Source organism: Quercus lobata, chromosome 1 (assembly GCF_001633185.2).
Source record: "Quercus lobata isolate SW786 chromosome 1, ValleyOak3.0 Primary Assembly, whole genome shotgun sequence".
NCBI lineage: Eukaryota > Viridiplantae > Streptophyta > Magnoliopsida > Fagales > Fagaceae > Quercus > Quercus lobata.
In genome coordinates, this window is record NC_044904.1 from 4,396,252 (window position 1) to 4,423,894 (window position 27,643).

At 32.5% G+C, this 27,643-nt stretch overlaps 6 protein-coding genes across 6 annotated transcripts; 5 read left to right on the forward strand and 1 right to left on the reverse strand.

Annotated features, from left to right (window-relative positions):
- Nucleotides 1-710: 710 nt before the first annotated feature.
- LOC115993981 (NAC transcription factor 25-like) lies at nt 711-3,300 on the forward strand. The gene is made up of 3 exons (XM_031117986.1): nt 711-1,119; nt 2,097-2,377; nt 2,512-3,300. Exons 1-3 carry the CDS (start codon nt 711-713, stop codon nt 3,298-3,300), a joined length of 1,479 nt encoding a protein of 492 aa, XP_030973846.1.
- A 1,760-nt stretch (nt 3,301-5,060) lies between these two features.
- LOC115975214 lies at nt 5,061-7,926 on the forward strand. Its single transcript, XM_031095919.1, has 3 exons — nt 5,061-5,547; nt 5,851-6,140; nt 6,281-7,926. The coding sequence occupies exons 1-3, from the start codon at nt 5,202-5,204 to the stop codon at nt 7,484-7,486; spliced, it is 1,842 nt and encodes a 613-aa protein (XP_030951779.1). The 5' UTR covers nt 5,061-5,201; the 3' UTR covers nt 7,487-7,926.
- A 1,511-nt stretch (nt 7,927-9,437) lies between these two features.
- Nucleotides 9,438-11,841, forward strand: LOC115960647 (NAC transcription factor 32-like). Its single transcript, XM_031079959.1, has 3 exons — nt 9,438-9,994; nt 10,947-11,215; nt 11,355-11,841. Exons 1-3 carry the CDS (start codon nt 9,532-9,534, stop codon nt 11,403-11,405), a joined length of 783 nt encoding a protein of 260 aa, XP_030935819.1. The 5' UTR covers nt 9,438-9,531; the 3' UTR covers nt 11,406-11,841.
- Nucleotides 11,842-12,504: 663 nt separating this feature from the next.
- LOC115961474 lies at nt 12,505-15,244 on the forward strand. Its single transcript, XM_031080656.1, has 3 exons — nt 12,505-13,134; nt 13,578-13,864; nt 13,987-15,244. The coding sequence occupies exons 1-3, from the start codon at nt 12,618-12,620 to the stop codon at nt 15,133-15,135; spliced, it is 1,953 nt and encodes a 650-aa protein (XP_030936516.1). The 5' UTR covers nt 12,505-12,617; the 3' UTR covers nt 15,136-15,244.
- Nucleotides 15,245-20,240: 4,996 nt separating this feature from the next.
- Nucleotides 20,241-22,519, forward strand: LOC115993992. The gene is made up of 3 exons (XM_031117997.1): nt 20,241-20,754; nt 21,200-21,483; nt 21,620-22,519. The coding sequence occupies exons 1-3, from the start codon at nt 20,241-20,243 to the stop codon at nt 22,265-22,267; spliced, it is 1,446 nt and encodes a 481-aa protein (XP_030973857.1). The 3' UTR covers nt 22,268-22,519.
- A 1,987-nt stretch (nt 22,520-24,506) lies between these two features.
- On the reverse strand, nt 24,507-26,927 carry LOC115975224. The gene is made up of 3 exons (XM_031095931.1): nt 26,851-26,927; nt 25,031-25,140; nt 24,507-24,943 (listed from the first exon to the last, which is right to left on the reverse strand). The coding sequence occupies exons 2-3, from the start codon at nt 25,131-25,133 to the stop codon at nt 24,798-24,800; spliced, it is 249 nt and encodes an 82-aa protein (XP_030951791.1). The 5' UTR covers nt 25,134-25,140; nt 26,851-26,927; the 3' UTR covers nt 24,507-24,797.
- Between the last annotated feature and the right edge of the window lie 716 nt (nt 26,928-27,643).

Here is a 27,643-nt window from a genome sequence, read left to right on the forward strand (position 1 = left end):
GAATAATAAAATAATGTTTCTCCTTTTCCCCCTCATATATAAAATGTTGAATCACAAAATTATTCCAATTATATATGTAAAAGAACAATTATTGGCTTACATTGTAATATCAATGTAAGATTAAACGTGTACAACATTGTATACATTTGCAAAAGTGATAATATTGTACACATTTGCATAAAAGTGTACAATGTTATACACATTTGTTTACTCTGCAATGTAAATCTTACAGTGATAATGCAATGTAAACTAACAATTTTCCTAAGTAAAATCGAAAGAGGTAAAAACTTATATATGATATAACTATTGCTGTACTGCATGATAGAAAGATAACTTGTGTTCAGTGTTTTACTTGAGCTCAGAGATATCTTTTAAGAAGATTTACATTTGAAAAAGAGTGTAACAATCCCGTCTTTATCTTTTTTGTTTGGTACATATCATAAATATGTACACGAATTAGAGATGTTTGAACTACAAGAAGTTGCCATTCCTACGCTATTTACTCGTTTTGTGATGGGTCCAGTGAACCTTGTATAAATTGTAATTGTCATTGATGATCAGTTTTGATTTTATTAAACTTGGACTTATCAATTATTTATTACCATTTTTTTCTAAAGATAATCGATTGGATTAAATTCGGAATTATCAGAAATCCTATCCTTTCAAGGTTGATAAAAGAGAGAGTGTGTTTCAAAGTTACTTTTGTGGCAATGTCTTTTTCTCCAGAGAGCAGTATGGAGTTTAATCATGAGCAAAAAAAGCAGACTTTGATGGTTTCTGACATAACAACCCAAGTGGTTCCCGGTATAAACCATACAACACATTCATCTCCTAGTGTGGTTGATCATCCAGATGAGGAAAAACTAGAGGAGAAAAAGTTTCCATTAGAAGAGGCGGATGAGTTGGCTTTACACAGACTCCTCAATGATTTAGATGGAGGAGCAGAGAAGGAGTACCACAGCTTTGAACATGTGGAACCCCCACCTGGGTTTAGGTTCAGCCCCACCGACTTTGATCTAGTCATGCATTACTTGATCAGGAAGGTCTTGAATCATCCCTTGCCTTGGAATCGGATTGTGGATGTTCAACTCTATGACCACAGCCCCGAGTGGCTTGCAGGTTCTTCTCCAAACATACTTTATAACTTTTCTTTGATTGTTTTGAGTTGAAACTTGAACTTGTTCTTTTCTACTCCAATGCATCAGTCAATTTGATGATTTATATTGCATTGCGTTTAAGTTTCTTTTGTTAATTGTTATTAATCGAAACGAAAGAATCATTGGTATATATGCTCTATTATGTAGTAACAGTTTCACACACACACACACATATATATATATATATTCCATGGTGTTTAAGTTTCAGTTTTCTTTGATGTTTTGAGTTGGATAGATCAGTCAGTTTGATAATTTTGCATGATCTTAAAGTTTCTTTTGTTAATTTTTATTAACCTGAAAGAGTGAATAATGGATATAGACAAATATTGGAAAAATAGACAAACCCCTTTGGTTTTCCCCTAAAAGATAGATAAAACCCCATTAAGTTTTGAGTATAATACTTTAAAAAAAACCTATAGTACTACTTTATGTGTAAACTGTTGACACAAAATCTCTTATATTTTCTTATTAAAAAAATAATCTTAGGGAGGTTTGTTACACTGAAAAACCTCAAGTACTGTAAATACATATTTGCACCATTATTTACATATGATCCACTATAGAATTTTTAGTCTCCTCAGAGTATTATTTAATCCCATTATTAAGATTCCCCTCTTGGATCCATTTATAACATCTATTTTAAAATTCTGTTTATTTAAATATAATCCCTTCCCACAGTAAAATACAATCTTAATTATTTTGAAACTCTCTTTCAAAATTACTCAACAGTTTATAAAATTGCTTAATTGGAAACCATGGTGCACCAGTACATCACAATAATTGATTTGTGTTTTGATATTTGTAAACAAATAGTACTATCTGTTTGGTATAGAAAAACTTGTATAAAAATGTTCTATTCATATGCAAATTGCTTTATTTTATTTCATGCATGTTTTTCATGAGAAATTTTTTAAATGTAACATTTTGAATGACTAACAGAAGAGTACAAGCAATATGGACAAAACAAATGGTACTTTTTTACTCCAAGGGAACGAAAGTATCGAAATGGAAAGCATCCAAATCGAGCCGCAGGTGATGGATATTGGAAGGCCACCGGAACTGACACTGCAATCAAATTCAAGGAAATTGTAGTTGGGTATAAGAAGAAACTTGTTTTCTATAGAGGAAAAGCTCCAAAGGGTGACAAGACCGATTGGATCATGAATGAATATAGAATTAATCATCCTCCTGTAACTAAAACAAGTGAAACTGACATGAGGGTAAGTAGATTTTATTCTTTTGTTTTAGCCTTTTTATATTACTAAAATATTATTTCAATGTCAGATTTATTTTTCAGACATCATTGTTATCATTTATTTCAGATCTAACTATTATTGAATTTTGTGTCTTGCAGTTGGATAAATGGGTTTTGTGTATGATTTATCAGAAAAATGAGAGCAAATCAAGCAAGACTCATACTCAAAAGGCTTATCCCACATCTTCACATGCTAATGACAGAAATGAGCCAATGAAAAATGTTGATACGAAAATAGTTGAAGTATTGGATTTTATAAATCAGTCCTACCAAAATGTACCTGCTTTTGCTCATATGCATGTAAGTAGGTTCCCTAATGGGTTTCGAGCAATGGCTAGCAAATATGGAACTCTTCCTCATGATAATATAACTAGTAGCTTTCCTAATCTGTTTCAAACTGAGGCTAGCAACTATGGAACTCTTCCTCATGATAATATAACTAGTAGCTTTCCTAATCTTTTTCAAACTTTGGCTAGCAACTATGGAACTCCTCATGCTCTTACGGTTAGTAATTTCCATAATCAGTTTCAAGGTGTGGCTAGCAATCATGAAACTGCTCCTCAAATGGTTGAACCATTTTACTCTAGGCAACCTTTATTGCATTCTACAGAATTGAATGCAACGGTTGGCAATTATGAGACTTCTATCAAGAAAGGCGAACCCATTTCCTATATGCCTACTTTAGGGCATTCGAGCTTTTCCATCAATGAATCGAGTGGATACTTGTCTTCAACTTCGGTCTTTGCCACAAATGAATGGAGTAAACACATGCATTTGACTTCAACCTTTTCTCCAAATGATACCAGCCATTCGGTTGAATCAAGTGGATATCAAGAAAACAAGGACACTTCAAAACATGGGGATTACAGCTTAGCATCAGATCCATAACTTTCCAACAATTATCAAATAGATAATAATGTCCCAGATTATAAGTGTCAAAAGCTTTCTGATCATGATCATAATCCTTATAAATGATTCTTACCAGCAGTGTAGGGTCGCTTTGAATGTTTAGTATGATGGTACTAGCTAATAAAGAAGTTCTTATAGATTAGTTTGTCAAAGCTTTGGGTCTCTTTAAATCTTTAGAAAAAATGTTTTAGAAATGAAACGTATAAATTTTTTACCTACAGTTGTGTAAGTTCTTATTCAATATACCTACAAAACAGGAAATCAAATTGCAAATTGTGTTGCACAGGTCAATCCCAATTGTGATTTAGCAAGAAATTTGAGTTAATTGCCAAATTATGATTTATTGTGAGTTGAGTTATTTTACTTTCCTTTTATTAAGAGGACATCATTTTAAAAATTTATATCTTTTATATAACCCCAAACCCTAAATTTTAGATAATGATACTGATATTGAAAAAATCTAGCATTTATTTAATCAGAAGCTTCCTAATTTTCTATCAGGTTTACTTGAATTTGGATTTGTTCATTGTTTCTTCTTATATGATCAAACCAAATTTAACCAAAATCAACTATAATTTTGAAATTAAATTGCGTCCAACAAGAATTCTTTATTTTATTTTTTTCAAATACACTTAATTACTTTCTTTTATACCAAACTTTCACAGATCTTGAATCGATGACCCATTTTACATTGTGGTTTGATTTAGGATCCAACAACCTGATATAAGAAATCAACATGACATAGTATACTATACGTGATGGAGTATATACAGTATAGAAAACGTATGCATTTCAATTTTTTTTTAAATGTATTCTAAAAATACTTCATAAAAAATGAAAATGAAATACACGTAAATAGACCTAAGTAATTGTATATTACAATTTTGAATGAAAAATTAGGGACTAAGAATGACTATATATGTTTATTTTGTATTATAATATTTCAAAATAAAAAAGAATGACATACTTATGAACCACCTGCTAGTGTGGCGTAGTGGTTGCCCCCTTCTTGATGACAATAAAATTATAAAATTTTTATGTTCATAGTTTGGCCCATTTATGAATACCATAGTTTAGCCCCCAAGTGAAAATGTGTAGCTCTGCCATTGTCTTATCTCTCTCTTTTCTTTTCCCTCGTGGTATTTGCTTTATTTTTTTTCCCTGATGTGTTAGAACATATCTCTCTTTCTTGTACATGTGTTTTTTTACAGAAAAATTAAAGAAAATGTGATTTAGTGTGATTCTAATCAGAAAGGATTTAAATATAAATATATATATATATATATATATATATATATAAATAAAATAAGGAGGTGTAAATATGTGACGCGAGAAATGTTTATACGGCAATCCTTCAAAAAAAGAAAATTTTATATGGCACAATAAGTATTATAAATTAATAATATACTATATATACATGTGTTTATTTACTAACATCATAGAAAATAGAAATGTATATATCAATTGCTTTGTCTTTTCTTTTTCCTTTTTTTTCTTCTTTGTGTTTTCAGTTTTCACTCTATACTTAATCACATACGTGGCATTTAGGTTAAAAATTACGTACTCAATTTTAAATTGTAGTAACATAATCTAGAATAGATACTAGATAGATATATTACTTAGGAAAAATATATTGAATTTTTTTAATCAAATTTTTTTTTTTTTTAATCAAGATTTTATTAAACTTAGACTTATATCACATTAGTTAGTCGGTTAGTCCTTTTTTCCCCCCAAAAGATTATAAATAAAGATTGAATCAAATGTGTAATTATATTTTCCAAAGTACCATCACTCCAAGAAACAGAGAGTTTCATGAGTTAAGTTTGTGACAAAGTCTTCTTCTTCTTCTTCTTCTTCTTCTTCTTGAGAGAGTTCCAAGTATGGAGTTTAAAGATAAGCAAAGCAAGCCGAGTTACCAGGTTCCTGCTACCACTGCCCAAGTGGTTTCCAATATAAGCACTACAACACAATTTCCACAACCCCTGAATGCACCAACCAGCAATGTTATAAGTTCATCTTCACCTGTTGTGATTGATCTTGATCCTGATGGAGAGGAAGACAACCGCGGCATCAGTTTTGAAAATCAAGATCCCCCACCTGGGTTCTGCCCCAGTGATCTTGAGCTTCTCACTTTGTACTTGAAGAGGAAGGTCCTCAATCGACAACTTCCTTCAAACAAGATTGTCGAAGTTGAACTTTATGACCACAGCCCCGAATGGCTTACAGGTTTTGTTTTTTCTTGAAAAATTATATACCCAAATGGTTTCTTTTTACTTTTCTTTAATTGTTTTGAGTTGGATGATGGAAGAAACCTGTTCTTTTCCAATGCTGAAAGTTTATTTTGCTAAAAGAAAGAAAAAATAATGGGATATGCCATATTGCATAATATATATTCATGTATGTTTTAGTTAGAACTAATATGCTACACAATTTTTTATGTCAAAAGACCTAGTAAAGATGCATAATTTACATGGCTTTGATATTTGTTTTTACTCTGTTTTTGTTCATTGGGTGATTAACTCTTAACAGGACAACACCCACAATCAAGTGAAAATGAATGGTACTTTTTTACTTCAGTGAAGGGAAAGAATCTAAAGAAGAGTAAGGGAATCTGTCAAAACCAATCTACCAATGATGGATTTTGGGAGGCCTTCGGTGGTGAGCTGCAAATACAAGAGAATGGAATTGTAGTTGGGTTTAAGAAGGAACTACATTTTTACAAAGGAGAACCTCCAAAAGGTGTCCCTACCAACTGGGTTATGGATGAATATAGACTTGAAGGTCTTCCTCAAGCTAAAAGGAGTGAAAATGGGATGACGGTATATAGATCTTATCCTCTGTTTTAGCTCTTATACTATTAAAATGCTATTTGAACTTTCTATAAGCTTTTGTGATTTTCTTCAGGCATCATTGTTGCCATCTATTGTAATTAACTATCTTTGAATTTTGTATCATCCAGTGGGATGAGTATGTTTTATGTAGGATTTATAAGAAAAGTGATGAAAATTTGAGGAGAATATGTAATAATCCTGTGGTTCGACCAAAGTTTCCACCTTACGATGTGCAAGGAATGCATCGCCCTACTAAAGAATATGCTAATAAGTTGCAAGCAAAGCGTGCCAATGACAGAACTCAGATGGTTGAACCAGCTCCTGCTATGCCTTTTCCAAATAAATCAAGTAGAGATGCTAATGCCACCCAAGCAGTTGGCTATTATGGAGGTCCTCAGATGGTTGAACCAACTCCTAGGATTTATAAGAAAAGTGATGAAAATTTGAGTAGAATACGTATTAATCCTGTGATTCCTGAGCTTCCTGAGCTTCACTTTGATCCAATATATGTGCAAAGACATCTTCAAATTTATGAAAAATATTTGCAAGCAGATCGTGCCAAAAACAGAACTCAGATGGTTGAACCAATTCCTGCTACGCCTTCTTTTCCTAAATCAAGTAGATATGCTAATGCCATTCAAAAAGTTGGCTCTTATCGAAGTCCTCCACAGATGTTTGAACCAATTCCTAGTATGCTTTCTGCCATTAAAGAAGTTGGCTATTATGGAGGTCCTCCTCAGATGGTTGAACCAATTCCTAGTATGCTTTCTGCCATTAAAGAAGTCGGCTATTATGGAGGTCCTCCTCAGATGGTTGAACCAACTCCTAGTATGCTTTCTCTTCCAAATGAACTTGGACATGCTAATGACTCTCAAGCAGTTGGAAATTATGGAAATCCTCCTCAGATGGTTGAACCAATTCCTGGCATGCCTTATTTTCCAAGTGAATCAAGTGGACATGCTGATTACTCTCAAGTAGTTGGCAATTATGGAAATCCTCCTCAGATGGTTGAACCAACTCAAAGTATGACTTATTTTCCAAATGAATCAAGTAGATATGCTAATAACTGTCAAGCAGGTGGCAATCATGGAACTCCTCCTCAGATTGAACCAATTCCTGCTATGCCTTATTTTACAAACGAATCTAGTGGATATGTGCATTCAAATTTTCCCCCGAATGAATTGAGTGGACAACAAGAAGATTGCGACAATACAAATCCTGAATTGCAATTTGATCTCTATGGCATCGATGACCTTGCACCGTGGATGGATGTGGATGATATTCTCTCAAATAAGCGTCGGAAGCTTTCAGATGACGATAATCCATGTAAATGATTACTAGCAACTTAAATATTTAGCATGATACATGCTAGCTAACTAAAGTTTTATAGTTCTGATGATTACCCATTGACATAGTCATCACCTTGTGAAGCATAGCCTATATTGTTTCAACATTTCTACTTACATTGGCTGAAGATACCATTTGGAAGTTTGCAAAAGAGAAGGAGAATGGCCCTCACAGTAGAGTGTAGAATGCAATGGCTTGCTGTAATTGACGACCAGAAGACTCTCTCATCTAATGCTCTAGTTTACTGTAGGTGCTCTATAGACTATAGTGAAGTAATGGTCTCTGTCATTGGCATTTTTTTCTTTTCTTTTTTGTTTCTATTAGTAGGTTTGGCTGTACAGTACAGGAATTGTTTTGCTGTGTCAGGGCTATAGCGCTGTTGTTTGGTTTGGGATTCTATAGCTATTGTTCCTGTGTTTGGTCTGTATTGTCCTGTTGTGTAATTCTTGTTTGTCATCAATGAAACTATACTGATTCATTTAAAATATAATGGTGATTGGTCCTATTTTGAACTTAATGGACAGTGTTTGTTCTTCGCGAAAGTTTTGTACTGATTTTAGATCTGGTTTTTGATTAACCCGATAAGTATTTTAAACATCAAATTTTTAGAAATTGAAAGTTTAAAATGGTAATAAGATCCGTATTTGATAACTCATTTAAGGTTGAACAGTTCATATCCTTAAGTCCATTACTGAATCAAGATGTTAACCAAGCAGTGCTCTTTTTCTCTGTGTTTCATGAGTTGAATTGTGTAGGATTCTGTTTCTTAAAGTTGTGTTAAGGGCATGTATCGTTTAATTGATCACTTTGGGCTCCGTCAATCCTGTTCTGTAGTTTTGTGGCCTGTCTATTTTGCTATATGGCTTTGTTCTGATGTTTTTTTTTTTTTTTTTTTAATAGATATCTTGTTGATTTATCCAAAAAAATAAAGATACACATAAATTTACCCAAGGTTCAAGAAATTTATATTTCTACTTCAAATTTATCAAGAAAAGTTTCAAGTTATTTAAAATAAAATTTAATGTTTATCTCTTCTCTATATATTAAGAGGATTCAAAAAGATAGTATGATTTCAAAAATGTCAAAAATACAATTAATCTAATTAGATAATCCTTATTCTTAAAAAAATAAAAAAAGAGGTTAAAATTGTAATTCAACAAAATTCAAAATTCAAAATTCAAAAAAAAAAAAAAAAAAAAAAAACCTACCAAAGAAACTTTTTTACTAAAAATTAATAAACTCTCTATTTAAAAATATTTCACGCATATTTGATTAATTTGTTTCCTAAAATCTAGCACACACTAAACCCAGTTTACTCAATTTCAAATCCTAAATTTTAGTTTCTTAAAAATTCATTCATGTATAACCTTACTAGTAATAGATAAATTCAAATTGAAAAATTATATTAAACTCAAAATAAATAAGAAGCCTCATCGAACGTGCAGAGTGCATGTGATAAAACTAGTTTTACTTATTATTTTGATTATATTTCACAATTTTATGTTTGAGTATAATTTAACAAAATCCATGAATTATGCTAGTGTCAAGTGGCTCAAAATATGCAAATACACATAGAAAAATTAATGGGTTTTTCTTTTGTCATGTACCTCTATAATATATAATTATCAGCATTCCTGTATTGATTCTTGGTAAACCCAAAAGAAGTTCATAGCAGTAAAGGTCAAGAACAAAGGGATCAAAACGATGACGTGCAAGACCCAAAACGACGTCACACAAACTTCAATCATACGGTGTCGTATCTGAGAGAGAGAGACACACACAAACACATGTTAGCATCAGAACGATGCCGTTTCATACTTATCCAAAATAACCGTGTGAATCATCGGTTACAAAATTAGTTAAGAGCGGTTAAGAGTTTCCCGCCTCTTTTATGTTCCATTACTCTGTTTTGGTATATAAAAAGGAACAGAGTAAATCATCTTCTTATTGTGTTGTAAAGATTATAAATTTTCTTTCAAGATTTTAACTAAACAGAGTGAGTTTTTTTCAAAGTTACTTTCATTTTGTGGCAATGTGTATTCTTCTAGAAAATAGTAGTGAGTCTGATCATGACTCTGATCACACTAATAATTATGAATCAGAATCACCAACTTCACCTCTGTACTCATCAATCAGCGATACAAGTTTTTCTTCATCTCCATCGCCATCGGGCACGTTTTACTTCGATGATGATAAGGGCGAAGAATCAGATGAGGAAGAGGAAGAACCAGACGAGGAAGAGGAAAACCAATGTTTAGAAGAGGTGGATGTGTCGGTTTTAAAAACATTCCTCAATGATAAACTGCATCAGCTAGGTGAGGAGCCACAGATGGAGTACCCCAAATTAGACCTCATACCCGGGTGTAGGTTTTGCCCCAGTGACTACATCCTCATCGTGCATTATTTGATCAACAAGGTCTTGAATTATCCCCTGCCTTGTGATTGGGTTGAGGATGCTGAAGAACTCTATAACCACAACCCTGAGTTGATTGCAGGTTCTTCTTGAAACATATTTCTTTTTAGTTTTCTTTAGTTCTTTTTACAATGCATTAGTCAATATGAGAGAAATGGCATGCCATAAATGTATGCTTTGCTGGGTTTCTTTTCAATTTTCTTTGATTGTTTTGAGTTGAATGGATCAGCCAGTTTGATAATTTTGCATGATGTTGAAGTTTCTTTTGCCAAATCTTAATAATTTGAAAGAAATAATCATTGGCAAGCCATATTATGTAGTCACTATAGGTTTCATACATTTATGCTTTACTGGGTTTCTTTGATTGTTTTCAGTTGAATGTATCAGTCAGTTTGATAATTTTGCATGATGTTAATGTTTCTTTTTCTAATTGTAATTATTCTGAAAGAAAGAATCATTGCCAAGCCATATTATGTGGTTACATACATGTATGCTTTACTACGTTTCTTTTTATTTTTCTTTAATTGTTTTCAGTTGAACGGATCAGTCAGTTTAATTTTAAAGTTTTTTTGCTAATTGTGATTAATCTAAAAGAAAGAATCATTGGCAGGGTACATCCTTTAATTTTCATTGTATACCATCTCTTTTTTTTTAAATATAATCTCTTCCAAATTACAACCTTGTCTTTTAAGTAAATCGTGTTCTTTATTCTTTAATTCTTTTGCAACTCCCTTTCAAAATTACTCTTAACAGTTTATAAACTTCAAACTATTGTGATGAATTACTCAAGTAGAAACTATTGTGCATGGATGCATCATGGATTTACAATAATTGATCTGTGTTTTGATATATGTAAAGAGAAAGTACCGTATGCTTGGTGTAGAAAAACATGTATAAGAAAAGATTTTTCAGACAAGTTGTCATGAGCAATTTTTTAAGCTCGCTTTTTTACTTTTGTTAACATATATAATAAAAAAAAAAAAAAAAAAAAAAAAAAACCAAGTAAAAATATAACATTTTGGATGATTTAACAGAACAATACGGCAACCGTGAAGAAAAAGCATGGTACTTTTTTACTCCAAGGAAACAAAACTATCAAAATGGAAAACGTCCAAATTGCGTAGCTGGTAATGGATATTGGAAGGCTATGGGAGCTGACAAGGCAATCAAATCTAAGGAAATTGTTATTGGGCATAAGAGGAAACTTGCTTTCTATGAAGGAGAACCTCCAAGTGGTCACAAGACAAATTGGATCATGCATGAATATAGAATTGATCATCCTATAACTGAAAATGACATGAGGGTTAGTAAATTTATCCTTTTGTTTTAGCTTTTATATTATTTAAATTTTTTTATATATATATATATATATATATATATTTCAAAAGTCATTGTTGTCTTCTATTGTAAATCTAACTATTATTGAATTTTGTGTCTTCCAGTTGGATAAATGGGTTTTGTGTAGGCTTTATCAGAGAAATGAGAGAAGTTGATATTGTCCCAAATAAGCGTTGGAAGCTTTCAGATGACAAAAAGGCCTTGTGAATGATTACTAGCAACTTAGTGGCTCTTTGAATGTTTAGCATGATACTAGCTAACCAAAGTTTTATAGTTTTAATGATTGACACAGCCATCAGTTTGTGAAGCATAGCTTCTAACTGTTTCACCATATCTAATTACATTGGCTGAAAGATACTGTTTGGTAGTTTGCAAAAGAGAATGTGAATGGGTACTCTGTAGTGATGTGATGGCCTTTGTCATTGGCATTTGTTTTACCTTTTTTTTTCAATTAGTAGGCTTGGTTTGGTATGTCAGGGATAATTAGCTATGTTGTTTAGTTTGGGATTCTTTACTTGTTGTTCATGTGTTTGGTCTGAATCGTCCTGTTGTGTAATTTTGGTTTCTCATCAATTAAAGTATAACGATTTATCCACATGAAAAAAACAAAAAAAAAAAAAAATGGTGATTGGTCCTCTCTACAGGCCAACAAGTGCCGCAGAAATTGTGATTTTGAACTTAATGAACAGTAATTGTTCTTTGCTAAAGTTTTGTGCTGATTGTAAATCCTGGTTTTTGATTCATCTCAAGAAGTATTTTGAACATAAAAATTTTAGCAATTGAAAGTTTGAAATGGTAATGGGATATGTATTTGATTATTTATTTAAGGTTGAACAATTTAAGTCCTCAAGTCTATTACTGAATCAATATGTACCAAGCAGTTCTCTGTTTCTCCCTGTTTCATGAGATGAATTGTGTAGGGTTCTATTTCTTTGAGTTGTGGTCATGGCTTGTCAAGTTTAAAATATTAAATCACAAAATCTTTACTATCATATATGTAAAAAAAAAAATACTTACATAAAAATGATATCACTATTGTATGATAGAAGGGAAGATCAATGTTCCGCGTGAGCTTAGAGAAATTGAAGTCGGTCTCTTTTTTTTCTTTATTCTTTTTTCGCTCTACTTCACTAACGTGATATTTTATGATATGGTGCAAAATATTCGGACTTATCAACTTACGTAGTCCTCTTATTTCGGAAGATATGATTTAATTGTATTAGATATATCTAAGGATAATGAGTTTAGTGTTTACCCAATAACTCCGGAGGTGGTGTTCTATGCTCACAAAGATTCTTGAAAACAGAGTCTGAAACGGAGTGGACTTCTTTACAAAGTATAAAAGGAGAGAGAGAGAAAGCCAGAGTATGGAGTCTAATCACAATCATCAGCAAAACAAGCCGATTATGATGGCTAATCATAATCAGCAAAACAACAAGCCGAGTCTCATGGCTCCTGGTATCACAAACCAAGTCATGATTTCAAATATAAACCCTGCAACACAATTACTACAAGCCCTGAACGTACCAAGAAGCAACACAATAAGTACATATTCATCACCACCAAGTGTGGTTATTGATCCTCCTGAACCTGATCTTGACGATGAAGAAGAGCAAGGGGAAGAACCTAACCAACAATCTGAAGAGGTGGATGAGGTGGGTTTAAAGAGAATACTCTATAAATTGCTTCTTGAGTTTGATGAAGAACCAGAGAAACAGTACCACAACTTTGATAATGTAGTTCCCCCACCTGGCTATAAGTTCAGCCCCAGTGACTTTGATCTCATCATTTCTTATTTGGTCAAGAAGTGCTTGAATATACCCCTGCCTTGGAATTCGATGGTGGATGTTGAACTCTATAACCACAGCCCTGAGTGGCTTGCAGGTATCTTCTTGAAACATGTTTCTTTCAAGTTTTCTTTAATTCTTTTGACTTGAATGGAACCTATTCTTTCTTTAGTTCTTTTTGATGATATATATTGCATGGTAATTACTATAATCTGAAAGAAAGAATCATTGGTAGTTACTAGTTTATATACGTTTTTTTTTATTTGAATAGAACTTGTAAAGTTTACTAATCAGAAAGAAATAATCATTGCTATGCCGTATTATGTAGTATACATATATGTTTGTCTTACTGGGTTTCTTTCCAGTTTTCTTGCTTTAAATAGATATATGGTACGTCTGTTTGGGGTAGAAAAATAAGCAAAAATAATGTTCTATTCATATGAGAATTGCTCTTTTTATTTCATGTTTTTTAATTTTTGTTAACATATATAAAAGATATAAAAGAGCCAGTATAAATGTAACATTTTGGATGATTTACAGAAGAGTACAAGAAATATGATGAACAAGAGGAATTGTACTTTTTTACTCCAAGGTATCGAAAGTATCCAAATGGAAAACGTCCAGATAGAGCTGCAGGTGATGGATATTGGAAGGCTACTGGAGCTGACAAAGAAATTGAATCCAATAAGGGAATTACAGTTGGGTATAAGAAGACACTTGTTTTCTATAGAGGAAAAGCTCCAAGTGGTGACAAGACCAATTGGATCATGTACGAATATAAAATTAAGCATCCTCCTCTAACTAGAAGTAGTGAAAATGACATGAGGGTAAGTAGATTTTATCATTTTGTTTTAGCTTTTATATTATTTGAATGTTATTTGAATTTCTGATTTCTTTTTCTCTCTTTTTTTTTTTTTTTTTTTCCAATCATCATTGTTGTGTCTTCCAGTTGGATAAATGGGTTTTGTGTAAAATTTATGAGAAAAATGGGAGCAAATCATCAAGCAAGGCTAATACTCGAAAGGCTTGTTCCAAATCTTCACGTGCTAATGATAGGGATGAGCCAATGACAAATGTTGATCCAACACCAATTAAGCGTCATATAAATCAGTCCTTCCACCAAAATGCACATGTTCATGCTCTTGCTAATCAAATTCAAGCAATGGCTAGCAATAATGGAACTCTTCATCCTGCTCATATGGGGGCTAGTAGGTTCCCTTTTGATCAGTCTCGAGCAATATTGGCTGGCAATTATGGAACTCCTCCTGCTCATATGGCTAGTATGTTACCTGATCAATGTCAAGCAATGACTAGAAGGTTCCCAAATCAGTCTCAAGTAATGGCTATCAATCATGGAATTGCTCCTCTGGCTAATATGTTCCCTAGTCAATCTCGAGTAATGACTAGCAAACATGGAACTCCTCCACCTGCTCATAGCAATCATGGAACTCCTACACCTGCTCATATGGCTAGTGGGCTCCCCAATCAGCCTCGAGCAATGACTAGCAATCATGGAACTCCTCCACCTGCTCATATGGCTAGTAGGTTCCCTAATCAGCCTCAAGCAATGACTAGCAATCATGGAACTCCTCCACCTGCTCATATGGCTAGTAGGTTCTCTAATCAGCCTCGAGCAATGGCTTTCAATCATGGAGCTAGTAACTTCCATAATCATTTTCAACCAATGGCTGGCAATCATGAAACTCCTCAGGCCTTTGAACCATTTTACTCTAGGAATCCTCCAATGCATTCTTCACAATCAAGTGCAATTTTTGTCGAATCTGAAAATTCTATACAGAAAGGTGATGAGCTCAGTTCCTATATGCGGCATTCAAACTTTTCTACAACTGAATCAACTGGGTACATGCCTTCGACTTCAACCTTTTCTACAAATGAAAGGAGTGATCAAGACTCGGATGTTATTTTAATCTGTCCTTCAAATGATACGAATGGATACCTGCAATCTATACCAAATGCATTGAGTGGACATCAAAAAGACGACACTTCAAATCCTAGGGGCTACAACAATTATCAAATGGATGATGAAATCCCAAATAAGCATCAAATGCCTTCAGATTATCATAATCCATGTAAATGATTATTACTAGCAACTTAGGGTCTCTTTGAATGTTTAGTATGATACTAGCTAATTAAGAACTTTTTACGAATCCGGATTGGTTAATTTGAACTTTCATTTGGTTTCATTATCTTCATATTTCTTTTCATTTATCCTAGAATCTGGATTGCATGAATTGGAAACCAAGCCACGGTTTGGAAATTCTGATTATTGTCCCATTTTTTTCTTCTATTTTATACTCCATTGATCGCAATTTGTCATGTGTTCTTTTTATTTATTTATTTTTTATTAAAAAAAAGTTCAAAGTTTAAAAAGGAAAAAAATTTAACACGTGACATACCTACAACTTGTTATTCAATACAAATCATAATTATCAAAATTGTACCGAAAATTGACCTAGCTGAAGAATTTGTTCACTAGTTCTTTAGTTCAACCAGTGGTTCATTAGTTGAATGGCTGGTTTTTAATTAATTAAAAAATACATGTCAAAAAAATTAATTAAATAATATATTTTATAATTATAAAAAGCGACTAAATAAAAATAAAACACTCCATTTAGGTAAATTAATAAATTATAACAATAAAAAAAATTGCATCATATATATATAACATAAAGTTAGAAAATATATAAATAAATAAACACATCATTCATATAAATCATCCAATGACCAAGTTATATTGTCCAAAAGTCTTAAAACAACATGTCTCATAGAAATTCAAAATAAACTTTTAGCTTAATCATTAAACCCTAGAGCATAAAAAAAATTATTTAAATCTCCAAATACAACTGATGACTTCAAAGTTCAGTCTTTTAGAGTCTTTTCATAGATATATATTGTATTTTTTTTTCTTTTATCCATAGATTAGTTTTTTTCACCTATGCAATCCATCGGTTTACAAACGACTGTATCAACAATCACAAAAAGCCTCATTCTTTGTCCTCAACTATCACTTCTTCTTTTTTTGGGGTTTTTGAGATTCAACTATCACTTGAAAACCTAATCTCTACTTAAAATTTAAAAGCAAGCCCCTTAGAGTGCCACATAGCAGGACCTCATACACTCTTGCATGAGGTCTTTGCTTTTATATATACTAGCATGTAATTCCATGCAAACGCATGGATGCATTTAAAATTAAATAAAAAATTTATTATAAAAATATAAATAATTAGTCAAATTAATTTTTTTTAAAGCATGTAACACTTGCATTCATGCATACAAATAGATACATTTAAAATTAAACAAAATTTTTATCATAAAATATAGATAATTAGTCAAATTATTTTTTTAAAGCAAACGTAATTATTCACATATTAAAATTCTTACCTAAATTTAATACTACTTATGATTATTTTTTTTCTAATTTTTAATAAGATAGAATGTGTGGTGATTTTTGTTATGTGGTGATTTTTTTTTTTTTTTTTTTGAGAAATATGTGGTGATTTTTATTGAGTATATGTGATTTTTTTTTTAGTTCATTAATATTAGATTCTTAGTATTTTGCACTTATTAACTCACTTGACACAAAGATTAAAAAATTTAAGTAGACACATGGCACAAGCTTAAATGGATATTTATGGTGTAGTTTTCACATAAATTTAGACTCATAGCGCAAAATTGGATTATTTCAAATTTTAATTCAATTTTCTTTAAGTTTTACCTATTAATATTTATGATTTTTTTTTTATGGTTTATTATAATGGACTCCTTGTTTTTTACACTAAATTAACTAATTTGACACAAAAATTTAAAAATTTAGATTAGATGGGACACATGGTGTAAAATTAAACTTCAATTAAAATTCAATTTTTACACTAAATTAACTCACTTTGCACAAAATTCTAAAATTTAAATTAGATGAGACACATGGCGTAGTTTTCACATAAATTTAGACTCATAGCGCAAAATTGGATTATTTCAAATTTTAATTCAATTTTCTTTAAGTTTTACCTATTAATATTTATGATTTTTTTTTTATGGTTTATTATAATGGACTCCTTGTTTTTTACACTAAATTAACTAATTTGACACAAAAATTTAAAAATTTAGATTAGATGAGACACATGGTGTAAAATTAAACTTCAATTAAAATTCAATTTTTACACTAAATTAACTCACTTTGCACAAAATTCTAAAATTTAAATTAGATGAGACACATGGCGCAAAATTAGACTCTAATTGAATTCCAATTTGAAATTTAATTGGATTTTCTCTCTACTTTACCTGTTATTATATATACTAGCCGCGAACCCACGTAGGAATGGCAACGGGTCGGGTTCGGGCGGGTTTTTTCATACCCAGACCCGACCCGCGGGTTAAGACCCGCGGCCCATTTACTAAACGAGTTATTTTTCCGGGCCTGGACCCGCCCCCGCGGGCCCTGTTAAGCCTTGCCAGATCAGGGCCCATTCCGTTGCCCAATCACAAAAAAAAAAAAAAAAAAAAAAAAAAAAAAAAAAAGTTTGCCTGATATTGATTTTCTCAGCAACCAAATAGTAGGGGACACTCAAGAAAATACAGATTGGAAACCCTTTTTTTTCATTACAAAATTTTCCCACATCAAAAGTAAAAACAAGAATTAACATATAGACCCTACAAAATCAAATCAAACAAGCCGATCATATTCAACAAAAATAACACTTAAACTAGAAAATACAAATTTGATTCTTTGAACAAAATGAACGATTTTCAGTGCAAAAGCTAGAGTTCTCAACGAGGTGAGAAAGATGAGAGAGTTGTGGCCTTGTGAGGTGGAGGAGGGTCTGGCGAGGTGATGTCCGTGAGAAGAGGTGCTTGATCTCTTGAGGTGCTTGTCGGCGAGGTCGCTTGAGGGAGAGCGGTGACACTGACAGAGCTTGGGATGGCGGTGAAGGCTTGGGACGGTGACGAAGGCTTGGATCGGCGGTGAGAGGTTGGGTAGTTGGCCGAAGGTGAGATTGAGAGTGAGTGAGATTGTGATTTGTGAGTGAGATTTGTGAGTTAGAGAGTGAGATTTGTGAGTGAGAGAGTGAGACTAAAGAGAATAGAGATGAGGGGGCGGCTGTGTGAGCTGAAAGGAAATGAGGATTTAGAAATTTTAGGGTTTATAACATTATATATATATATCCGGGTCGGGTCGGGTTGGGTTTGGGCCGGATTTTTACAAAGACCCGGACCCGGTTCGGGTTTTTTTTTAAAAAAAAAAAAAAAAAAAAAACCCAAACCCGACCCTATTCCTTATCGGGCCGGGTAAAATCCGACCCATTAGGGTCGGGTACCCGCAGGTTGGGCAGAAATTGCCATCCCTAAACCCGCACGTTGCGCGTGGTAATTATTTTTATGATGGTTTTATTATTATTATTTTTTTTTTACAATTTAAACTAATCTAATAATGAGTAATGTATTTCGTAATTATATTTTTATTTATTATAGGAACAATCATAAATGTAATATAGGAACAATCCAAAACACCAAAAAAACGTAAACTAAAAAAAAAAAAAAAAAACTTAACAATGATTAATTGAACCAATATTAGGATAAAATTTTGTTTTTGATAATCTATTAAGGTTATTTTCTTTATAGAAATTATAATTTTGGCCACCCAAAACATATTATCAAATAAACAGTTATTAGCAAAATCTAAGATTAAATTTATATACATGCATTGTTATAAAATAATAATAATAAAAATAAAATTGCAAAAGTTAAAAATTTGTCACCTATCTAATCATTTTCATTTGGCTAACCTTTGCTTTTCTTTAAATGAATGACATTATAGAGTACTTCTAATATAACTATTAAGAGTACTTTGTCCACCACAAAGGATTAGAAAATAAACAAAAATTAGTAAAGTTTCATAGTCTAACATCTAAATTGAGCACTTTAAAAAATATGATATGTAACAGAATAAATACCAAATCATATTATGTAATAGAATAATATTATATTTTTAAATACTATATTTAATTCTTTAGAACGCAATAGGATAACATTAACAATCAAAGAGAATAATTTAAAAAAAAAAAAAAAAAAAAAAAAAAAAAAACAACAACAACAACAACAACAACAACAATTTAAAAAACAAAACTAAATCGCATTAACCCAAAATAGAGTTTTAAAGAATATAAAAAATTATCAACCTAAAGTAGAGATGCGAGAAAAATAAAAATAAAAATCCACCAAAAAATTTAGAGAGAGAGAAAGAACCATTTTTTTTTTTTGTGAGGGAAAACTATGCATAGAATAGATGAGATAGTGACAAATTTATAATAAAAGGGTGTGAATAAGAAGAGACAAAAATAAAGGAAGATGAAGGGAAAGAGGAAGAATGATATTAATGTAGAGGGTAGTGGGGAGATGAAAAGGTAAGGGAGGGAGAAAGATTGTAGAAGTAGTAGGGAGACGAAATGGTAAGGGAGAAAGAAAGATTGTAGAAATGTAAATATTAAATAAAAAATGTTAAAACAATTATAGGAAAATTGGAAAGGAAAAAAAAAAAAAAAAAAAAAAACCCTAAAGCTTGAAAGGCTTCAACGTTTTTTTTTTTTTTTTTTTTTTTTTTTTTTTTTTTTTTTTTTTTTTTTTTTCCTTTAAACTGAAAAGGCTCACACAAAACCTTAAAACTGAACAAAAAGGCTTCGGGTTGGGCTTGATAGTGGAACTAAATAATTAACAGGTAGGCTGAATTAATTATACAAATTTATTATAGGGTGATAGTGAAAGTAAATAAATAAGTACTGGACTGCATTTATAGAGCTGAAAATTGTAAAAACTATTTTAAAATTGTAGGACAAATTTTATATATATATATATATATATATATTTAAAATGATGTGGCAGCTGATGTGGTGCAACGTGAGAGCAGCAGCATTAAACACTACTTTTCAGCTTTTAGTAATATATAGATAGATAGATGAGAAATATTGATTTTTAAAATATTATCCAAATTTTATTAAACTTGAACTTATCAGATAAATAAGTCCGAAATTTTCTAAAGAATACGGAGATTGAATTAAATGTGGGATTATCACTTTATCATCAGAAATACTATCATTCCAAAGTTCTTTTCTAGGTAGGAGACTCTCAACCCTATTTTAGTGATATAAAAAGGAGAAAGAGAGAGTGTTTCATAGTTACGTTTTGGTAGCAATGTCTTCTTCTCCAGAGAGCGTTAGGGAGCTTGATCATGAGCAAAATGAGCCGCTTTCGATGGTTTCTGGTGTAACAAACCAAGTGATACACAATATAAACCATGCAACAGACTTACCAAGGCGCAATGCAATACACAATATAAACCATGAATCACCAAGGCGCAATGTAATACACAATATAAACCATGCAACAGAATCACCAAGGAGCAACGCAAGTGACTCGGTGGTTGATGCTGACGATGATAAAGAGCAAGAGGAAGAACTACAAGACGAGGAAGAGGAAGTTGCTGTAAACAGTAGTAGCATTCAGGATTTGATTCAACTTGATGACAATCCAAACCTAAATTACTGCAGTTTTGATGATCTTGATCCTCCACCTGGGTATAAGTTCGACCCAAGTGAGTTCGAGCTCATAATATTTTACTTAAAGAGGAAGATCTTGGGAGAACGCCTTCCTTGGAATAAGATTATGGATGTTGAACTATATAACCACAGCCCTGAGTGGCTTACAGGTTCTTTTTGTTTTTTTTTTTTATTTAGAAGTTTTGAATTGAATGTTGCATTACATGATGTTTAAGTTTCTTTAGCTAATTGTTATCATCCTAAACTGCCATATTTGATGAACTAATTAGTAATGTTGCATGATTTGCATGATTTTCATGGCTTTGATATTTGTTTTTACTCTCTTTTTTGCATGCATCCACCTTTTGGTACAGATTTGTTTCCTTGAATTCCCATTGTTTTTGTACTCCTTTTTTTTGCATCACAATAATTGATGTGCGTTTTGATATTGTAAAGAGATGGTACTCTATGTTTGGTACTATAAAAAAGTTATATTCATATAAGAAATTCTCTTCTTCTTTTTTTAATGTTTTACATGAACAATTTTTAGCTTGCTTTTAATTTTTGACACCATATTTAAAAGAACAAGTATAACATATTTTGGACGATTAACAGAACAATATCCGCAATATGGAAAACATGAATGGTATTTTTTTACTCCGAGGGAGCGAAAGTATAAAAATGGAATTCGTCCAAATCGAGCAGCTGGTGATGGATTTTGGAAGGCCACTGGAGCTGACAAGAAAATCAATTCCAAGACAGGAATCCTAATTGGGTTTAGGAAAGCACTTGTTTTCTACAGAGGAAAACCTCCAAAGGGTGAGAAGACCAATTGGATTATGCATGAGTATAGGATTAATCATCCTCCTCTAACTAAAAGGAATCCAGATGACATGAGGGTGAGTAGAACTTATCTTTTTGTTTTAGCATTTATATAATTATTTATTCTTTAAGCTTATGTATTTTATTTTTCCAATTATCATTGTTTTCATCTCCATTATTGATCTAACTACTATTGAATTTTGTGTCATCCAGTTGGATAAATGGGTTCTGTGTAAGATTTATTGGAAAAGTGAAAGCAACAAATCCAGCAAACCTCAACAATCTCAAGATGAGATTTGTTCCACATCTTCTCAAGATGGAGATAGAAAAGCTAGAAATGAGGCAATGATAAACCAGTCCCACCAAAATGTACCTAATCTTGATCATATGACCAGCAGATTGGCTAATCAGTTTCAACCAATGGGTTGCAATAATTATTGTCCTCCTCATCGTGCTCATATGCCAAGCAGGTTCTCTAATGAAATTCAAGCATTGGCTGGCAATCATGGAAATCCTCCTCAAGCTCCTAGCTTCCCTACTCAGCTTCAACCAATGGCTACCAATTATGGAACTCTTCCTCAGATGGGAGAACCATTGTACCCTCTATATGATGAGCCGCTTTCAAATATGGTTGATCACTTTCCCAATATGCCTTTTTCTGGGCAGTCGAACTTTTCTACAAATGAATTGAGCGGATACATGCATTTGATGCCTTCAGATTTGATGCCTTCAGACTTTCCTCCAAATGAACTGAGGGGATATCAAGAGACTTCAAACCTTATGGATTTATTCGACGATTATCACATGGATGATAGTGTCCCAAATAAGCGTATGAAGAATACAGATGATCATCATCCATGAAAATGATTATTTAGCAACTTAATTAGTGTCTCTTTGAATGTTTAGTATGATACTAGCTAGCTAACTAAAACATTCTTAGAGATTAGTTGGTGAGAGTCTTAGGAATTTCGGAATGGTTTATTTGAACATTTATTTGGTTTCATTTTCTTTTTATTAATTCTAGGTACTTGTTTGTTTGAATATTTCGCATGATCTACTAGCTAAATGATGTTTTTAAAAAACTGGTTGGTACAATTAAATTAGGAATCTGAAATGGTACTTAATATTTACGCTATGTTGAATTTCGTTTTGCTTGTATAATTTTTTTTATTTCTTCTAGATATATATATTATTCTTTTGTTTCAGATTTATGGTGCTGTAAATTTAGATGTAGAGACGCGTTTGGAAATATATGTTTTATTTACCCCGGAACACAATACTATACAAATGTATTTCTTTGCCTTAGTAGTAGTCTCTGTCTTCTTTTCTCTGTCAGTGTCTAGAGAGAGAGAGAGAGAGAGAGAGAGTATTAGCTTGTTGATGCCAAATCACTAATGGGCACAAACATATGTTAATTGAAGGTTTAGTGAGTTTCACTAAAATTGAAATGACCAAATTTATTACTTAAAAATTAGACTAGTTAAAAGTTTATACTTATAACAGAGATATTCAACAGAAGATTGAATTGTATATTACACGCATTCTACTATTACATTCCACTACTAGTAAATTCAGAGGATCCAAGGCACCTCCAACTATATAAATAACTCATTACAAATACACATTCAATGATTAAAGAGAAAGGTAGAGAAAATTAATTCATATGTCCAACTCAATAACAAGTTATTAGGTATTAGACTAACTTGAAATTTATACCTAATGAGAAAATTCTTTAGAAGATTGAATAGAACATTTATGGATGCAGAGGTATACACATTATAAATTAAAATAAATAAATATTCAGATTTACAAATATGCACAATCATGGATTGGAGAAAATATTTTGTACACCAAGAGAACCATGTCAGTAAATAGTAATGTCTAATGGTCCCTCCACTCAATAACATAATGCCATGCGTTCAAACAAATTGATACAGCTCCTAATCACAAACTTTTTAGCATCGGCAAAGTCTCCACACCACAGGTTTCTATCACTTGTTCTTGTGGGTCCTAGTCTCCCTCTTCTATCTCATCTTTCTGGAATTTACTCTATTTCTTTTCTTGAGGTTGTGTTCCAATGGAAAATTCCTTAAAATTAATGCGTACCAATACAAGATGTTGGCATGTATATGCTGTAGCACCTCAACAAATCGTTGGGTCTGAAGACTTGTACACTGTGTTTGGTTGGGGTGAAAATTGGATGAATGGAAAAGGGGAGGAAAAAGTGGAGAGAAAATTGATTCTGTCATGCTAACATTTATTGTACTACGCAAGTCCATAATTATGATGCAATATCTCTCACATAATGTATGGAAAACATGCTTATTGACCCCAAACACATTAAAATTTTATATAAACAGACAGGTGTTTTCATTTATGGGTTCAAAGGGTGAAAGAAATTGAATACCTGCTTCACCCTTAAGAGACTTCTAAGCCATTTAACACTGTATCACTGTCGCATGCAAAATGCAATGACTTCATTACTGCCTTGGATGGTGTAACTCCAAGTTTGGCCCGAAACAACGAATGGGAGAGCGGGATCAGGTGTAACTAAATATGAATAATTTGAACAAAAGAAGAGCATAGGTAATAGGAATTGGGACATCCCGTTTGAGTGTTTGCTCGTAGGTATCATATTTCCATGATATGCAGTTGGGAGCTTATTCATTCCACACAACTTGTTATTCTATTCAGGCACTCATAAACTCAGACTATATAGAATAAGAGCACGTGCTAGCGAGAAGTTTGTGTTTTAATGTACCCACAAAATAATAGCAACAAAGCTAGCCGTGCACTAGCTAATGAGGCTCTTATTAGACTAGATGATTTTACTGCTTGGATAGAGGAATGTCCTAAACAAAGAGCACATGCAAGGCTAAAAGATAACATATTGAAGAGGAAAAATGGGGTACATGTAATGTGGTATAGTTCTGGATGGATGAAATTAATTACTTTCAATTCATTAAGTTCTATGCTTCCACTCAATAGAAGAATGGAATCCCTAATTTCCCTATCCAGCTTTGTAAATAATAGTGCTCAAGTTGGAGTTAGTATATCCTGAAATTTGAAGCTAAAATGTAATACAAAATCACATCCTATAGGAAAATAATACTTTCTGATGGTCAAAACACAACCTATGTAATAGACATATCCTGAAATTTGAAGCAATTTGGCTTACAAAATCAATTATCAAAGACCCAATAACATTAACAAGAAGATCATTCTGCCAAAGAAATACCCTGGCAGTGGTTATTATGATCAGAAAAGATTTGAAACACAGTCCAAATTACCAGATATAAGAGTGCACAATCTAATGGAATACAGAAGAATTTATAAGCATGGCTTTGCAAGGCCTAACAAGGGAAACAAAACGAACAAACGATGTGCTTCACTATTCAGGTTGGGCCTTGACAATGAAATTCTGGCGACGGATGGGATTCATCACAACAGGAGGCCCTGCAACACGAGGCCAAGCCTGGAGCTTCTTATCAGTTTCTTCATTCCATTTCTTGTTTGAAACAGTTGAGGGGGTAGTACCTGGTTATCAAATTAATGATTTGATCAAACTGAATGAAGATAGATTGTGAACTAATTTATCAAGAAATTATCATCACCCAAACTGACCTCCAAATATCTTCTTGTCAGCCACAAGATAGTCGCAAGCATATGAAATTGCGAAGGCTCCAGCAATAGCTCCTGTTATCTTTGCTGCCATGTTTGCTGCCATGTTTTGACTGCACCAGTTAAGAATCAAACAAGTCATATAATGCGTAAAGAAGATAATTCCCAAAGACAGAATCCCAGCAGTCCCATTCAGTCAAGCATAAAAGTGAGTGCTGATATACAAGATTAAAATTTTAAGAATGACTGAACATAATAAAAAGGTCGAACACACACAGAAAATAATGTATAAAAGGAGAAAGATGCTAATGCAAATTGGTGCCATCTATCCTTCATCCAATCTCTTTTTTAAATGATAGTTAATAACCCATTTTCAAGAGAGAACAGGTGTATTATATTAATTATACTTAATGGACAAAACTTGGTTACAGCACCTTAGGTGTCGTTCCGTAGGTTCTTCTATTAAGATTCAGCCATGTGGCTACTTAACTAAAAAATACACTTCTATCTCATAAGAAAAAATCCACATGACAAAATATTAAAAAGGGAACCTAAGGAATAACTCCTAAGTACTGTACCTAAGTTTTGCTCATACTTAATATATATAGCTTGGACTTAAAACATCTAAAACTAAAAGTAATGATCAAACAAGCTCCAAAAATAATTTTACTATACAATTAAAGAAAGAAAAATGTTGAACAGCCAGAAATCACCACATAAGATTGGAGTACATTGGTTCTAATATCTAGAAGAGAAAGTCAGATAAAAGAAACATAATTCAAGGTTTTGGCAAAAGCTGTTGTGCCTTTAGCATACAAGAATGTTCTATAAAAAGATGAAAGAGCAAAATGAGATGTGAATAACCAAGACACCAGAAAGTCAACACAATGGCTTGTACATGTAAATTAGTTTTGACCTGGAGTTGGTAAAGGTGTTTATGTCACAAAGTCATTGTTTCATGTTGAATTTCCAGCTTCACACATACATCTTTTTAAATTGGTTTCTGTAGAACATATAAGCACTTTTCTCCAAAAAGCAATGATCCAGAAGTTCACAATATTGAAATATTTTAACCCATCTTCACAAACTTCCCACCCCCTAATTTTTATTCTTTCTTTACTAAATTCATCTCTACCTAGGTTCCTTCTCCAGCTTCATAAGAGTTCACCTTCTATCTCCAAGAATACCATGTCTTATCTATCCCCATGTCTAAAATTAGATACTCCAATACTAATAGCATCAATCAACATAGCATGACTAACATTTCAACAAAACCCCCAAGAACAGAGGAAGAATAACCAGAGATTATTAGATTAATGCTTTCAACTTATTGTGGTAAACAATATATTTGTCACAGACAACAAAATACTATTGCTTTTTAATCAGAACTCCAGACAAATTATACAAAAACAAGTGCCCTCCATTTATAACCAATAAAATACTAGAAAGCAAAATATGACAAAATGAATCTAACCCATCTGGAAATTTTCTAGTAAAAACCCAAACCCAATTTCCTCTCTTTGCTCACATTTTCTTAGCAACCAAACAGATAATTATTTGCCCGAATAAAGCACAATACAATAAATTCAAATAAAACCCATTTCAACTCACACCATAACCACTTGAATGCATACAAGCAATCAAAAACAAAAATTGATGGCAACCCATAAAATTAAATAAATCCAGTGTCTAATCAAACCCCAGAAAAAAAGAAAAGAAAAAAAGGCAGCTTATATTTAGACAGAGCCAAAAAAGAAAACCCAGAGAGAGAAAATGAAAGACAGAGTTTGAGAATCGAAATCCCAGGATGAAAATGAACTCACTGTGACTGGTTTTCGATCTGAAACCTGTTGCGCTTCAAGGTTTGTGGGCTGAGTCTGGGTTGCTCAGCTATTCACGACCCTTTTTATAAGCTGTCAATGCAGAACTAAGTTGGCCAATCAGATTCGACCACGTGGCGAATCGGTTGGGTACAGTCCTTCCTAATAAATGTGTTTTTTCTTTTTGGGTAATTCTAAAAATTTAAAAAAAAAAAAAAAAAAAGTATTCGTTTGGATAAATTACAAAAAATAATATTAATATTAATAATAATAACCTTAATAATTTTAGTCGATTTATAAAATAATTTTCTAAATTCTAAAACTGAACAATAAACTCCTCAATTTTAATTCAAAAATGTTTTTTTTTTTTTTTTTTCGAATACCTCTTAATAAATTTAAAGAAGTCTCTAACAAATAACTCCTTAATTGTGTATTCGAAAGTGATAATTAATTGTTATTGTTGATGGCCATTTCGGAAGCCCAAGTGGAAGGGAGAAGCCCAACAATACAGACAGAAAGGAGTTGGCAAACGGATAAAAAACCCATTAAGCCCAAGCGGGAGGAATAATGGATCACAGACCTATGAGATAAATAAATGGGTTTTGAAGAGGTAAATGATCTTAAAGGAATTCGGAAAGAGAGAAAAAGCAAATCATGGGTAATATATGATGTGGAAAAGTAAGAATGGGCCGCGACAGGCCCAAACTAATGAAAGCAAAGAAAGTAAGGGGTTAATGGTAAGCCCATTAATCCCAAGGATAAGAAATAACGTAATTGGGCCGGGGAAGCCCAAAGA